The 17221-nt window shown below is 45.3% G+C and overlaps 1 protein-coding gene across 1 annotated transcript in view; it reads left to right on the forward strand.

The window, feature by feature from the left end:
* The first annotated feature begins 7493 nt into the window (after positions 1-7493).
* The window catches only part of LOC129387876 (uncharacterized), a 106575-nt gene continuing 96847 nt past the window's right edge, over positions 7494-17221 (forward strand). The window contains exon 1 of the mRNA XM_055077594.2: positions 7494-8988. Within this exon, the coding sequence (XP_054933569.1) occupies positions 8711-8988 (278 nt within the window). The 5' untranslated portion in view covers positions 7494-8710. The remainder of the gene's footprint in view (positions 8989-17221) is intronic.

Consider the following 17221-nt stretch of genomic DNA (forward strand, 5'->3'; position numbering starts at 1 on the left):
AAACGACTTACATGGATTAGTTATTTTACTCTACTTGCAACAGTCCTGCACCACACACTAAGGGTAACTTGACATACAGTGCTGGAGTCATCAGACTCAACAAGAAGAGTTTACACAATACTTCAGCAGTGGCCGTGTGACCCTTTATCTTGAGTCGTCTGACTCATGTAGAATAGTTAACGGACTCCCTCAGCACTAGTCTCGTAACCCTTTTGAGAGGGTTAGGAGAGCAATACAACAGAGTGTGCATGACTGTTGTGTGTGGAGTCACTTAACCACCTTTTATCGAGCACAAATAGTCTCGGGACTCTCTCCCGAAAGAGACTTCGGGTGTCTCCCACAAAGTGTGTCGTATACGTGGCGAGTCCAGACTCTCCGAAAAGAATAAGAGATACTTTTTTTTCTTAGTGTGTTGCAACTTTCTATTTGGTTTACTGACAGTCTATTAACATTTACATTCTAGTAACATGTGTTCATACGCTGTCAAAATAGTTCTTTCTTGCTTTTGTATAAAAGAATGTTTTAAATAGACCTTTAAAAGACTTGCTTCTTACTTTTGTATAAAGAACATTTTTTCATACACCGTTAAAAGGCTTCTACTTACGTTTGTATAAGGAATACTTTAAGTACACCATTAACATATACGTTTTTCTCACTTTTCTCTAGACAACAGCTTTAATGCTCTGTGAAAAGGCTCGTTACTTTTGTGTGAAGAATGTTTTTGTGAAGAATGAATGAAGTGAAGAATGGTTTTGTGTGAAGAAACAATTTTTTTCTGAAGGACATGCATGCTCACTACGTCAATAGTTCGTATGGTTTGCCGAAAACTACTTAGAATGGGAAGTAACTTGAAACTTCTTGATAAATTTTTCTAGCTTACAATAATGTTGATATATGACACGCTCAGGAATCACGCTCTTTGTTTTAAATCACCGTTCCAATGCAAGTCGCTGGCAAATTGTTGACGAAGTGGTGCTGAAATGTTTAATGAAATATGTTCGTAAACTGTTAGAACTGATCATTTTAAAGGTTGTACTGGACTATGTATAGCCTGCGGTGACGTCAGCACAGTTCGAGAAAATTACCTTGCGCTACACCAACTGGCCGGTGTGATCATGGCGGAGTACTGTGCACGCCGCGCATCAGTTACACCGCTTTATCCCGGCCGTAGCTAGTTATACTTAAAGGCTGATTGACGCTCGAGCTACACCACCCGCTTGCCGCCCGCGTGCGGTTGCGCGGAAAACTGTACAATGCGCACCCTGGTGCGCACGCACGCACACGCACGCACGCACGCGCACGCACGCGCACGCACGCGCACGCACGCACTCACGCACACGCACGCACGCACACGAACACGCGCGCACACCTGCAGTAAAAACCGGTATATGTGTACCAGTCTGCGAATTTTCGCCCGACCACATGCGTGCGGCAGGCATGCGGCTCGAGCGTAAGTCGGCCCTCATACCACGCACTGCTATTGCAAGGCCGCCAGTTAGCTTTTTAAAGAGGTGATCAGGTCAGTGCACTCCCCGATATAAATAGTACGCCCTAAGCTGGAACATGTCAGCACAGCAGCGTCAATATATTAGATAAAACAAAAAGAGCCAAAACTCAGAATAACACTGTTCTGGAACGTTGCGGCTGAAACATCCAAAAGGCTGCAAAATACATATGCTGCTGAGTAAGAGCGATATGATACTGCGAGAAAGTAAAATTGAGGACAAACCAGGATTAATGAAATCTTATCAGATTATGAACAGTGCATTGGTAGTACCTCAATGTCAATGTACAGCTCCGAAATATCCTTCCTGCATTACACTGCTGGTTACTTGTGTGTTGTTTCGCCTTCTGTATGCAGAAGCGCACTGCAAATATTGTTTTATTTTTTACGCCATGCAGGGAATAAACTTGGTATAGTTGGTAGTTTACGCTTGTCATGCCGATGCGTACTTTTGTTTGTGTTGTTCGCGCAGGGAGTTAGGCTATCATCTACGATTGGTTAAGAACAACACAAAAGCGGAAGCTGCGCGCAACTCTCGCAACCCGCTGCATGTATATTGTTGTGTACTGCGCGGACGGTGACGCGCGCAGGCGCGCGGCGTGACGAGCAAGTAGACCAACGAGCTCGGGAGCAGAGAATGCTTTATTCGGAACAGCACGTGCTTCTTATATGTGCTGGCGGTTGCTTATCCACTTCTGATAACGGACACTGAACAACACCGGCCAGCGCTATCACCTGTACTCGCTTCAGTTGCAAAGAAGGAGGTCAAGTTGCGCGTAAATCGTTGGCCAGCTGCGTGTAAGCCGAGCAACACACGTCCCGCGGTGCACAGCCGTACCGACATTACTTTAATTGCATGCGCGCGCCGCGTCAGCTTATGTAGAGACAGAAATAATCCGCTATCAAGAATTTAAACATTGTTCGAGTGCACAGTTTTACGGATTCGAATAAAGCAATGACTGCTTTTTTAACTGTACACGAATAAGAAGCGTGAAGCGCCGAAAATGTGCGCTGTAAAAATTTTTACGCGACCAACACTGAAGGCGTTGCGCTCGGAAGGAAGCGCTGCGTTGTCGCACTTCAAGACTACGAACCTTTGTCGGACACTACTGTCTCAGACAGGCGAAAACGTACGAAGACCCCTTGGTGTCCTTTCAACGCGAAAACTAAACAATGCCGAACCACACAAGCGCTCTGTCGTTGGTCAGTTCTTGCTCACTCCACCCTATTCCTCGGAGAACGTCTCGATGCTTACGGCTTCCCACCTCCACCCATCGTCATTCTACATAAACCGACACGAGATTACGGTGGCCCTACTCAACTATACCCGCAAAGCCCAGATGTAGGCGGCACCAGAGTTCGCTAGTTTTGGGCCAGTTTGCCAGAACCTGCGCAACGGGCATAGCCCGGTTTGCACACATTATAGACCACTTTTCACCGATGTCTCTAAGTCTCGTGGTCTAGATCTGGGTACCTGAAATAGCCACGCGCGATAACCTTCATTGCCGTTATTCCCACATGCGATGTCATGAAGCTCCTTTATTATTAAAGAACAGAACGGCTTAGGTAACAGCACGTGGTGACACCACTAGAACCTCTGACACCGTCTTGTGTTTCTGACACCGTTCTTCTGACACCGTCTTGTGTTTCGAAGAACGGTTCAAAATGTTGCAGTCACTGCACGTCGGTTTGCTACACGTGTGTTGTCCTAAGTTGGCGCCACGTCGGGCAATGACGTACAGTTTCTGTGAAACCAAAGTCAGCGGAAGTACTTCAGAAATACCGCTTCTGCTAGCTGCGAAAAATGGGCACCGAGCCGCCACAGCATCGAAATAAAAGCGGCATGGCTCCCTCATGTAAGTCTACGAAGAAGACACGTCTGTTCCTCTACCAACGACGAGGATAGCATAAAACGCAAGCACCATCGCTGTCCTCCGGGCGGCAACCGGATCCGACAAGAGTACGACAAATAGAGACTGAAAATTTGGAGGACGCTTAAACTTCGCCTTTAGGAGCGGAATCCACAGCATTCAAGGTCTCCTGCCTGCTTCTCACGTTTCCAGGCAACTGCAGCTTATGTAACCGCAATGTTTACCGGGAAACGCTGGCGCTAAAGCGCTATGCACGAAGGCGAGCTTTCTGATACACACGCGGCCTCTTGCCTGAGCCGATCCCGGAGATAGTGCACAGCCGCGCCAAAAAAATACGTCATTTTCAGTTTTCTGTTATTGCTTGGCACTTTTAATATTTCAGTTTAACATAAAAGGCATGCGCTGTCGCTGCTTTGTTTCATGATATTTGTTTATGGGCGGTGATTCTAGAAATTTCGAGGAATTTTGTCATGAATGTAAGAAAAGGTATGAGCAACTTTAAGTGGTGCGGCAATATAAGCCACGTATACCGCATGTCATAGGGCAAGGCAGGGCAAATATACATATATCTAAATATATATGGCAATTTTCGCCCACGCCAACGCCGGCTACGGCGCCGACGCCCGACACCGGATTTTCTATGACGCGGGGCCCTTAACGATACTGCGTTATTATCCACGATTGATTGATGATTGATGTTTAATGGCGCAAGGGCCAGGTATGGCCAAAGAGCGCCATGTGCTGGGTGATGAGTTCGCAGTGTAATTATGAGTTCTATGAAATTGGTGTGACGTGGATGTAAAGGGGCCTTGATGAATGTGGTGTTTTGTGGCGCCAGGGCCAAGTGTGGCCAAAGAGCGCCAGGCCGGTGCTAATGTGTTCGCAATAGAGCTATGATTAACGAAAGGCAGATGTTACGGTGGCTGTATAGGGGCCTAAAAACAGTTGCTCTAAAGTGCATAAAACTTATAGAAGATCAAATTATGCCAATGATTAATGGGCTGTACAATGAACACGAAATACGCATTGTAAGATAGTTATCAAATAGTGACATATCTCACAGATATACTTTTTGCAATAAGCACTACTGCCTTAACAGAGCCCTTGGGATGCAAGGGCCTGGAGGCACGTGCTTTGCAAGACAACCATCACAGCGGCATCCTCTAAAAAGGGGATGTGCTATGAATTTATGGGGCTGAAAACTTGCAAGTCTACATCGTTCAAGAAAGCTATGACTGTTGTGGTGTCAAAGAACGCTTCTTCACCAAGAAACATTGCTGGATGGAGAGGGGTGTGCTGGCGATATACTAGAGGAAAATGTCTCTTTCTTTCAGCTTCGGATTCCCGACACTCCAGGAGTACGTGGAGAACGGTCAGCCTCTCACCACATCTACCACACGTTGGAGGCTCATTTCCAGTCAGTAAAAAATTGTGGGTGCCATAGGTGTGCCCTATCCTGAATCGACTCAATAGGACATCAGTACGTCGTGTTTTCGTTTTCGAGGGCCAGAAACCTAACATTGGCTTAATCAAGCGAAGCTTATTCTTAGTTTCCATGTCCCATAAGCGTTGCCAGTGCCTTCGCAGATTCTTCCGTAAGAGAGGCTTCAGATCTGTGACAGGGACAGCAGCCGTAGGAATAATTTCTTGCGAGGTGAGTGATGTAGCCAGCTCGTCAGCTAGTACATTCCCCGCAATGCCTCTATGGCCAGGTACCCAGCATATAATGACATGCTGGTTAGATATATACGTTCCACATAAAATGGAGTAGAGCTCAGCCAGTACCGGGTTTTTGTGTTTACAGAGTGACTTCAATGCTTTTACGACGCTTAAGGAGTCTGTGAATATAATTGTTTTTTGAAGATTTGATTTTCTTATATGTTTCACAGCCGACAATAGTGCGTGGGCCTCAGCCGTAAATATACTTGTTTCAGGGTGCAGTACACCGGATTCAAAGAAAGATGGACCAATGGCTGCATAGGACAACACCCCGGCATGCGACTTAGAAGCGTCAGTGTAAAACTCTGTGCACGAGTACTTGTACTGTAGTTCTAAGAAATGCATATTAATATGTGTCTCTGGCGTATGTTTAGTGATCTCTACAAAGGATGTGTCACACTCTATCAGCTGCCACTGCCATGGCGGCAATAGTTTCGCTGGAGACATAAGACAATATTCAAACACCGGAACACCCATTTCCTCCCTAAGGTTCCTTGCACGCAAAGAGAACGGTCTTCTCGCTGCAGGTCGGTTATTGGAGAGCATGGCATCGGTCATATCGTTTACGCATGAATAAGAGGGGTGTTCAGGGTTTGAATTTACTTTGAGGAAATACGTAAAACTGCTATATGATCTCTGAAGTTGGAGTGATCATACATTTGCTTCTGCATAAAGACTTTGTGCGGGGCTTGTCCTGAAGGCTCCGGTCGCGAGGCGGATTCCTAAATGATGGACAGGATCCAGCATTTTTAAAGCACTTGGTGTAGCGGACTGATATACTATAGCGCCGTAGTCAAGACGTGAGCCAACAAGACACCTATACAAGTTCAAAAGACATTTCCTGTCGCTGCCCCATGCTGTACTTGATAGAAGTTTCAATATGTTCATTGTCTTGAGGCACTTAGCCTTCAAGTATTTAATATGCGGGATGAATGTCAGTTTCCACTCCAATATAATGACGAAAAACTTTTGCTCGGCGCGTACCGGTAATCTGCTACCAGACAGCTCAATAGCAGGACATGATACTATTCCTCTCTTATTCGTGAAAAGAACGCATGTACTTTTCTGTGGGCTCAACCTAAAACCGTTTTCTTCAGCCCATTTTGCCACTTTATTTAGGGCATGCTGGACATGTCGTTCGCAGATACTTAAGTTGCACGATTTAAAACCAAGCTGCACATCATCTACATATACAGAGTATGACATTGTTCATGGGATAGCCATGCCCAAAGAATTTATTTTCACAATGAAGAGTGTGCAGCTTAGCACACCACCTTGTGCAACCCCAGTTTCCTGGGTGAAAGACCTTGACAAGGCATGTGCCACCCTAACACGAAATGTGCGGTTAGAAAGGTAACTTTCAATGATACTTAGCATACTCCCGCGGATACCCATAGCGGAAAGGTCTCGAATAATGCCGAAGCGCCATGTGGTGTCGTATGCTTTCTCCAAATCAAGAAATACGGAGAGAAAAAACTGTTTATGTATGAAGGCATCCCTTATATTTCCCTCAATGCGGACAAGGTGATCTACGGTCGATCTGCCTTCTCAGAAACCGCACTGGTGAGGATCTAGGAGTCCATTGCTCTCAAGGATATAGATTAGGCGCCGGTTTATCATCTTTTCAAAGAGCTTGCAGAGACAGCTTGTCAAAGCGATAGGTCTGTAACTACAAGGTACGGACGCGTCCTTACCTTGTTTGAATATGGATATTATTATAGCTTCTTTCCAAGAAGATGGAATATATCCAGCGGCCCACATGACATTAAAAAGTGAGAGGAGTGCTTTCTGCGTTTCAGGGTGCAGATACTTGACCATTTCATATATGATACGGTCACCACCTGGTGCTGAGCTGTTACAACAAGCAAGATAATTTTTGAGCTCAGCTAGACTAAACGGGCGGTTGTAATCTTCATAATGGCCACATTTCCGATCAAGGGGCTGTCGCTCTGCACGCTCTTTGAACTTGAGGAATGATTCCGTGTAATGAGATGCACTGGAGATATAGGCAAAGTGTTCACCCAGGCAGTCTGCCTGGTCTTCCAGGCCATCTCCTTGGGTACTTAATAAGGGCAAGGGGTTCGTCTCCCGGCCTTTTAGTTTATTTACCCTATTCCACACCTTTGCCTCGTCTTTGTAAGAATTTATCCCAGATATGTACCGCTCCCAACTCTCTCTCTTTGCACGTCGACGTGTTCTCCTGCCTTGTGATTTGACCTGCTTAAAATTATTAAGATTTTCAGCTGTTGGAGAATCGCGAAGCAATCCCCAAGCTTTGTTTTGATTTTTGCGTGCTCCTCGGCATTCGTCATTCCACCAAGGGATGCGACGGTTCTTTGCCAGTCCGTTAAATTGTTTAATGCACTTTGTTGTAGCGTCAATAATAAAACCAGTTAGGTATGCCACAGCATCGTCTATATTAAAATCAGAAATGTCGTCCTCGCCTAAATATGCGAGTTCTCGAAACAGTTCCCAGTTTGCTGATTCGAAGTTCCATCGAGGGAAATGGGGCGAGCATGTATCTGGTTTTGTTAGATTTAATGTAATTGGGAAGTGGTCACTCCCATAGGGGTTCTTGAGAACAGACCACTCCAGGTACGGAAATAATGAGCTGGAAGCTATGCTCAAGTCAATGGACGAGTACGTTTGATGTGTAACATTGTAGTACGTTGGTTCTTTTTTATTCAATAAACATGCACCTGAAGAAAATAGAAAGTTTTCTATCAGGCGCCCACGTGCATCGGAACGCGTGTCGCCCCACAGAGGGCTATGTGCATTTAAATCACCAACGACTATATATGGCGGAAGGAGTTCATCGATGAAGCTTTCAAAGTCTGTTTTAGTAAGGTGACAAGAAGGGGAGACGTACATCGAACTAACCGTTATTAGCTTACCAAATAGCACAGCTCGTACTGCAACTGCCTCGAGGGGGGTTCGGAGACTTAATTTCTGACATGCAATATCCTGATCGACTATTATGGCTACACCCCCCGAGGAGGAGAGTGCATCATCCCGGTCTTTGCGAAAAGTGGCATATTGCATTAGAAAGTTCGTCTGCGTTAATTTTAGGTGTGTCTCTTGAACACACAGCAACTTGGGATTGTGTTTGTGTAGGAGTTCTCTAATGTCGATGTTATGGAGAAGTCCGCTAACATTCCATTGCAGTATTTGTGTATCCATTATGCTATATGTGTAGGGTGCTGTGTGTTTAAGAGACTGAGATTAGTTCACGTCTTACGATTATCCCCGTCTTAAGAACTGTTTCCCTATGAAGCTTTAGCAGACAACCTGGGTACAAGTCGAGAAGCTGGAGTCTTCTCACAGGAGACGTTCGACAACAACGGAGGTGCCTGGAAATTGCAGCAACAGCCTGTGCGCATCTATACATTGCCTCCGGAGAGCATAGAAAATTTCATGTTAGTTGTCAAGCGTCATCTCCCCCTTATCCCACCTAGATATAATATGCACTCGAGCTACCTAAAATAAAAACAATTACTCATAATGACCACTTGCCTGGTGCTTGGGGCGAGGTTTCCGGGTGCAAATATCACAGGAGTCCACTTCCATTCCTACCTAGTGCTTCCGAATTAAAAAAAAAACGCTTTAAAATACCCTCATGTGGCTAGCGTGCCGTTATTGCAGTGTTTCTGTGTCCGTATGCCACATACAGCTCTATCCCCGGCCTGCGCAACTCGTGTCCATTTTGTCACGCATGCACAGCGGCGGCGGCAAGCGGAAGCTGTCGATAGCCGCCGCGCTAATAGGTCTGCCCCGACTGGTGTTCCTCGACGAGCCCACTGCCGGCGTGGACGTAGTCGCCAAGACACGTATATTCGCTGCACTGGCTGACATCATGAACCACTCCGGAATGGCGGTCGTACTCACCTCGCACAGGTAAGGCTACCTCCAACGCGGAAGGGGCATACTGTGCTTTTATCGCAAGCTGGTGAACTACGCCGTCGAATTTTTGCGCTGATACACGAGATACCTTGAAGCGGAACAAAAAGCGAAGACAGTAAAACAAGCCACGGAAAAGTGGCGCTAGGATAGAAAGGTGACTTTACGACTAGGTGCGCACACTGCACGCGGTACTTTCACCCGGCACACTCGAGGGAGCGCCGTGCAATCATTCGCACGCGCCAGATGGGTCGCACCGCATACCTGTACGGCGCAAGGTAAGCAGGCTTCTTCGTAGCAGGCATTAAAACGAACTGCAATGATCGCGCTAATTATCCCCAACACGACAGCATGGAAAATAAAATGCTACGTACTCATGGTAGATTCGGTTCATACCAACACTACAAAGCCACATGCACGCCTAATTTACGGCTATATTATTACGGTCCATGTCCGCGCCACATACCCTTGATCTGCGCACTGGTCTTCAAACGACACGAGGATTAAGTTCACTAAACGCCAGCAAACATATCTGCAAACAACGACATGGACAGCCATACCTGCACCATATTTTTCTCTGGTAATTCGGCATTCTGATTACCTATCGACAAGCGATGCTTTATTTCCCGGCGACGAACATGGGCGCATGACCGATCACCCCACGTAAATTTTCATGCCGCCGATGTTCTTGCCGCCAAACGGGGGCAAAGCTTTCATAGCCTATCCTGTGCAATTCCGCCATCTTGTGCAGCTGGTTATCGTTTCTTCAGCCTTAGCGTGCTAACCAGGTTAAGACAGGCGGAATATATGTAGAACTGCACAAGACAATATCTATATAGGGTGTCCCACGTAACTCGAGCCAAGAATTTAAAATTAACTCAGTAATTAAGTTTAATTACCGAAATCTTTAATTTTGGCTGAGGACCCCAAGTATAATAGATTTCTAGAGCACCTTTAGAAACCACCGATCGAGTTGTTCACTTGAAGATGTGCCTCACGTAGTCCTTTTTTCCGGGTTGCAAAGAAGGCCTGCGAAATACGAAAAAATCCACGTGACGGAGCGTCTGCGCTGCGGTATTGTGCTGCTCTCAAGCGTGTGTTCGGTGAACAAGGTCGGCTGCATCGTGACTGGCGACGAGGACGCGGCAGGGCGTTCTTTCTCCCCTCGGCAGCGCTCGGCCATCCGACGGCGAAAATGCACAAATGTACAAACCACGCCTTCAGACGTGGGTTGTACAATTCGCGCATGGAAGCAATTGGCGGCTCAAAACCTGCGCGGTCCTGGCACTGCTTTCGTTCGTGTGCACCACCACGTCAAAAACTTTAGCTGCGTTGGCCATACGCTCTCATAAGCCTCTGCGCGCTACACGCAATCGCGATAGCACGTTTCTGTGTCGCTTCCTCTGGAGCATGTTCACATAAAAACACATTTCTGAATGTGGCAGTTGAACTATGCGGACCCTAGTGCAACCGCCTGCCCTACGTATTAGACCACACCTTTCTTATTAGACCACAGACGGGCGCATGGCATGGCAGAATACCAACGTTACCAAGCGTCGCACGTGCAACCTAACGCTTTATAAGGTTGGCGCCTGCCTAACATCAAACAAAACAAATTTGCTTCCCAAGCGTGAGAGTGCGCCAACTTTTCTGATTCTTCCCCAGCTTGAGTCATTTTGTGCCATTGCAACACCCTCACGTCTGGGCGTCTTTACTATGTGCACTACCTGCAGGATCGGCTCACGTTGTAAGGAAACACACTGTAACGCTTCAACGCTGGAGCTCAGTAAATGCCTTGTTCCGTCAGCGTCATCGTCATGGTGCCATTGTTTGTCGTATTACAAGGAAAGAGTGCGCTATCTGGTAACACTTTATGGAAACCCAAATCGGTGCCAGGCGGCCAGTTAAGCGCACAATACTTCGCATAATGTTTATTCACACTGTGCGTAGGATCAGCATAAATGTTACTATGAAAGACAACTCCGTTCAATGATTTTGTGCACTTTTTCATAAAGGTCGCTTTTATTCCCGGCACGATCCCCCAGACGTTGATGTGTCGAATAGCCTTTCTGCGTTAAAAAGTACGTACATGGCTGACGCTACACAGACACTTTGCTATTGGCAACTCCAGAATCCGTTACTTATGCTGGCAACACTGTCCAAATATTCAAACATGGCTACGACATCCAAGTACACGGCGGCTCTTTCGCTTGAAGCATGCGCTTACGCGTTTCTCTTTTGTGGCGTTGAATCGAGATGTTTAGTCGAAGCCAAAAGATCCCTTGCTGCCGATTACCTTATTTTAATCGGTCTCAAAGATTTCAGCGACGAAACCGCGGAAATGATGGCGCTTTGCGAGTCAATGTCCTGCCTTTCCAGCGAACCGCACCATATCTTTTTAAAGAAGAAGAACCTTTGAAGCCAGCCAGAGGTTTAAAAAAATGGAGTTTGTGCGTAGCGCACCTCCGAAAGGTGCAAGCACTCGTTCGCGGCGTTGCTTCACTGGTACACGTACAACACTTGACTGTTTTCGACCATATTGTGCAACTCCGCACTGCGACCCGTGTTGTAGTATATCACATATAGCATCTCACAATCTATAATCAGCAACGTCTGTCCTGCTTTCAGAAGCTAACTATATGTATTCTGCACTGAGGGTAAATACTGTAACGTTACCTGTTCAATGTTTCTTGGGATAAAAGCAAACGAGACCCGTCTGTGAGTCGGGGCCTCACCTTTCATTTTAAATTTAGATGATACGTGTGATCTCGTCGCCTGCATCAAATGACTGCTGCTTATTCATGCGTGCAGTACGGAGTGTTCGAGATAGGGCTCGGGCCAGCGAACACAGCAAACACCCACCGCCCGTACAAATGGTCTAACCCTAGTGCAACGCGAAAACAACGAATCGGACAAAGTTTAGTTCCTTCCAACAGATTTCCACAACATTGCGAAGGTTCTTTATTTTTTTTTTTTTTGGTGGGGGGGCATAGTCACTTGTATTATCGTAAATGCATGAATTAGACCTAGACTGAACCGGTTGTAATGGAATATAGGTGTGTGCACTGTGGCGGAAAGCAAGCAAGCGGCGCTATGCGCAGGTCGGATGCTCCAAAGCTGGAATGAGCGCTGTTTGCTGGTGCTTCGAAATTTCTTGCGAGCAAATGAACTGACAAATCCAGGTGCTGAAGGAGAAAACAGCATATTCTGCTTTCACCGCTAAACTAGAGCATGCTATGAAAATGCCGCATAGCGGCATAACATGTGTCATGATCAATGTCAGACCTTCTGAGGCAGTGTCATTCCTGCAACCGTGCTTTCAGACAAAGTACATTAGTGAGAATATTCCTGCTGTTTAAAGCATTATTAACAATGTTGGCAAGAAAGCAACAAACGAAAAAAACTAAATGAAGCTTAAGCGTACATCACTATAATTTATTAACGCGTCTGCCTGAGCGAAGCACACTCCGCGATTTGAAACGCCAGCAAGATATTAGAGAATTTTAGTGCGTCTGGCATTCCGGCAAGCACGGTTTACCGGTTGAGTGGAGCCGTAATTGCGAGCAGCCAGATTGACCGACCAAGCTCAGCCACAGAAACACAAAGCCAATTATTATATTCTGCTTAGCTGCTGGTGTAAATTTTCGACAGCGGCGTAATCGTGTTCGCAATTGCGCCGCTCCAGAAAATTTGCACTTGCAGCGAAGCAGGATATAGTGAGTTACTGCAATTTTAGCTCAGTGTTTGTCTGGTTGAACTCTGTGCCACCAGGCGGCTGCACCACTCCGGCCGCTCAAGTTTACGCCCCTGCACATCCGGCAATCCACCCAAACCACCACCGCTTGCCGGAATAGCGGACGCTCTAAAAGTTTCTATTGAAAGCAATGTTCTGTTCGCCGGGAAGAAAGATGTCCCGAGTGAGGTGTTTAGAAGAGGCCAGTACAGTATCATCATCGTCGTCGTCGTCATCATCAGCCTGGCTACGCCCACTACGGGACAGAGGCCTCTCCCATACTTCTCTAACTACCCCAATCATGTGCTAATTATGGCCATACTGTCCCTGCAAACTTCTTAATCTCATTCGTCCACCTAACTTTCTGCCGCCCCCTGCTACGCTTCTCTTCTCTTGGAATCCAGTCCGTAACCCTAATGACGATTGGTTATCTTCTCTCCTCATTACATGCCCTGGCCATGCCCAATTATTTTTCTTGATTTCAACTAAGATGTCATTAACTCGCGTTTTTTCCCTCGCCCAATCTGCTACCTTCTTATCCCCCCTTAACGTTACACCCATCATTATTCTTTCCATAGCTCATTGCATCGTCCTCAATTTAAGTAGAACCCTTTCTTACGTCTCCAGGTTATTGCCCCTTAGGGAGTACTGGTACTGGTCGTGAGTACTAAGTAGATAGATAGATAAATAGTTAGATAGATAGCACTTTTATTCATATCAATTCTCGTACACCAAAATCAGGCCTACCAAAGCCTCACCCAGGGCTTGAGTGGCAGCGCCTGGTAGACAGCGAACATTAGCAAAACAAAGGAAAATAGAGATGTTTCAACTAATTCCACAAAAAAAAGAAAAATTTTAACAATACAGAGAGACAAATATAGAGACATAACTATTACAACATCAAATGAGATGACAGTAATGCGAAATTAACACGGTAACACTAGAGGAAATAATTATGGCGCAGGAAGCAATGCGGAGACATACCGCAAAATTTTTTTCAGGGTGTATTTTGTTCTCATGCGGAATGAACTAGGTGGCATACTATTAAAACAGGCAGGTAAATAGTAATGACGTGTGCGCTTTCCGTACCGGGTTGAGGAGCGAGGAATGCAGTAACGGTATTCTGCTGTTAAATCACGTGCAGGAACACATGGAATGTTGAATTGACTGCACCAGAAATGTTTAAGTACAATAGTTTCTGTTAACAAAGCGTTAAAACTTGGAAGCTTTAATCTTGTAAAAATATTAATGTTATTACCAATGGGCAGGTGGTAGGCAATATTCTTCAAACGTGAACGCAGAAGCGAATTCACCCTGCGCTGCCACCGAACCGTGCAGTGACCATAACTGTGATTCCGTATCTAAGCACACTATAGGCTAGAGCGTGTGTAACACATTTCGCAGAGAAAAATGCAAAATTTCTAATATTATACAGGACACAAGATGCATAACGAAGTATTTGGCTATCAAAAAAAAGGTGTCAGTTTCAAGAGAGATCAATGTCAAAGATCAGGCCAAGATATTTGACCGAATGCTACCATACCCCCCTTCAAGATATTTGACCGAATGCGCATATTTTACTGGTACACAGTTACAATGAAAACAGGAGGAAGTATGCAAATAAATAAGATGACTCAACTCAAATTGTTTGAATGGGTTATCGAAACATATAAGTTGCGTTTTAGAAGTATTAACATTGATAAGGTTAGACTTAAGCCATTCCATGGCTTTAATAGCTGCCATCTGTAATGCTGTAACAGCATCAGTGTATTTCTTTGCGCGTGCAACAATAACAGTGTCGTCAGCATACTGGAACAATGAAACAGGCACATTTTGAGCAAGATCATTAACGTATATATTGAATAACAAAGTGCTCAATATAGAACCTTGCGGGACTCCGGAAGTGATTGCCGCGAAATCGCTATGAAATCAACACATATTGGAGCTTATATTGTAGAAAGTGAGCAAGTAAATGTAAAAACGAACCTCGAAATCCCAATGTAGAAATTTTATCAAGCATAAGAACGTAGCAGATGCTATCGAAGGCCTTGCTTACGTCAAGAAAAAGCGAGCATGCGACTTGATTCTTATCAAAAGCTGAATTTAGTACGTCAGAGAATGCTTCAAGAAGATCTGTTGTTCCTTTTCCTATTACGCAGCCGTACTGACAAGGTGATAGAACATTGTGCGTATTCAAAAAATTCGTCGTGGTAAGTAGATGCTTTTCAAAAATTTGGCCAGTGCACAGCAGAATAGAGATAGGTCGGTAATTAGTCATCATGTTTCTGGAACCACCCTTATATGAATGTATAACTTTAGCAGTTTTCATAGAAGTCGGTATTATACCCCTGGAAACGATACTATTAAGGATAACTAGTAGGACACCCTTAATCGCCTTAAAAGTTCTGCACATTTCATAAACAGTGAGGCCATCCTGACCAGGAGACTTGCTACCTTTAAGACTGAAATGTATACACCTTAAATCACTTTCGGTAATGTCAGGAAGGAAAGTAGATTCCATCACACTGGGAGGCATAGGACAGTCGGTAGGCGGGGTACGAGATGCACCAGAGACCAGAGAAAATAGTTTGTTAAAGTCATTTGCAATGCTCTGTCCATCTTTATGGAAATGAGAGATGAAATATGCATCATTATAAATAGCAGCACTCACTCCTTTAAGGTTACTTACCAGTAACCAGGTTTTCTTGCTGTCTAAACGTGCGTCATTAAACAGACCTAAAGTGGTTGCGCTTAGCCAGACGGATCATGGCATTAACACGGTTACATTTACGTTTAAACTAGTTCAGAACAGTTTGGGGCACGTCTCGTTCGAGCCCCGAGCAGATCTTTCTCTTTAATGGCCTCCAGTATTGTGGGTGACATCCACTAATTGTCTAAATTTCGTTGCTTAACGACCACCATGCGTGAAGATTCGGCTTTGTGTGAACGAAAAACCTCGACGAAACTGTCATAAGTATGTAGGGGACACACTGTAAATAAAAGAATCCCAATCGTACTTTGCTATTCTTTCATCAAGACGCTTATAATCAAGTACTGATACCTTTTGCTGGATGCGCAAAGGTGCAGGGTGGTTGGAACCATCTGTCACCAAGCAGCAGATGAAATAGTGGTCTGCAAGCTTGATTTCAACTACAGCAGACCCCGCCAACAGGTTTTGAGAACGACGTTTATGTGATAGATGCAAGACGAGACCAGCTGCCCAGATAAGTATTCCTCACGCGTAGGACTGTGGATTTTAGTCTCTAGTCCCCACTTTGATAAAGTGTCAAAATAATCTGCGGCCGTTGGAACATTGGGGCGTAGAATATCAATATTCATATCACCGATAATGCACACGTGTTCTTGACGGGAAAATAGTATTGCAGAATCAAGCTCAGCTAAAAAGATTCGACCGTTACAACACGGAGGGCGGTAAATTTTGAGTAGAACCAACGACAACCAAGGTGTACTTAGGCGGAGCGCAACTACTTCTGCTTGAGTAAAGGGAATACTAATTTCAGAAACAGACCAAGAATCTTTAACAAGAACTGCGATTCCTCCTCCTGTTCGTTTTAGACGAGTGTAAGAATGTAACTGGTAACCTGGCAGCGAGAAATGTGATAACACATCTGACAAAACGTTCACTTCCGTGAGAGCAACAACGTCAAAATTTGAATAAAAAGGGTGAGTTAGCGCACAAAAATGGTCCCAGTGTTTCCGTATACTGCGAATATTAACATGAGTAAATTGAAATGAATTGCATGTGTGATTCTGAAAAAACTTCCGGACTTCAGAAAAATCGGAATACTTCACTTAACCAATGTCAGACATGGTTATGTTAGTTTTTCAAGATCCCAAATCTTGTTGATACGAATGAGAGGTGCGCCTTCGGACTGTTTTGCAAGGACCTTGCCATATTTGGTCCAGACGAACTGAAAACCCTTTTCTTTGCCCCGAGACCTTGCTAGTCGGAACAACTTGCGATTAAACCGAAACAGGTTATCGTCGAAAAACAGCCGAGGAGACTGATCGTCATGCACCAAATCAGGAAGGCCCTTCCGGGCACCGAGCCATTTCTGCTTAACAGAAATTGAGCGAGTTTGCACTAGAATCGGTTGACTATAGTCGCCTCTGGATGGCAGCCGATGCACTGCCGAGCTATCTGCTGGCTGAAAATCGGTTATGTTTTGCTTGGCTACTAACGTACGTAAGAAAGAGTGTAAGTTTTTATCAGATTTGACGGGAAAGCCGTGAATCTCGAAGTTACATCTTCTGCTGTATTGTTCGAGGTCATTTATCTCCCCACTCATCCTGTCAATCAAATGTCTCTGGGGAACTACTGTTGAAGCGAGCGATTGAACGTGTGATCGAAGGTCTGCAAGCTCAGTCTGATTAGTGGCGACTGTAGCAAGCACCGAGTCATACCGCGACAAAAGGAACTCAGTAGCGGACTGTATGCCCTCGACTGCCGAAGCAACCTTTTCACCAGTTTCCTTG

This window comes from Dermacentor andersoni, chromosome 2, assembly GCF_023375885.2.
Source record: "Dermacentor andersoni chromosome 2, qqDerAnde1_hic_scaffold, whole genome shotgun sequence".
In the NCBI taxonomy this organism is placed as follows: domain Eukaryota; kingdom Metazoa; phylum Arthropoda; class Arachnida; order Ixodida; family Ixodidae; genus Dermacentor; species Dermacentor andersoni.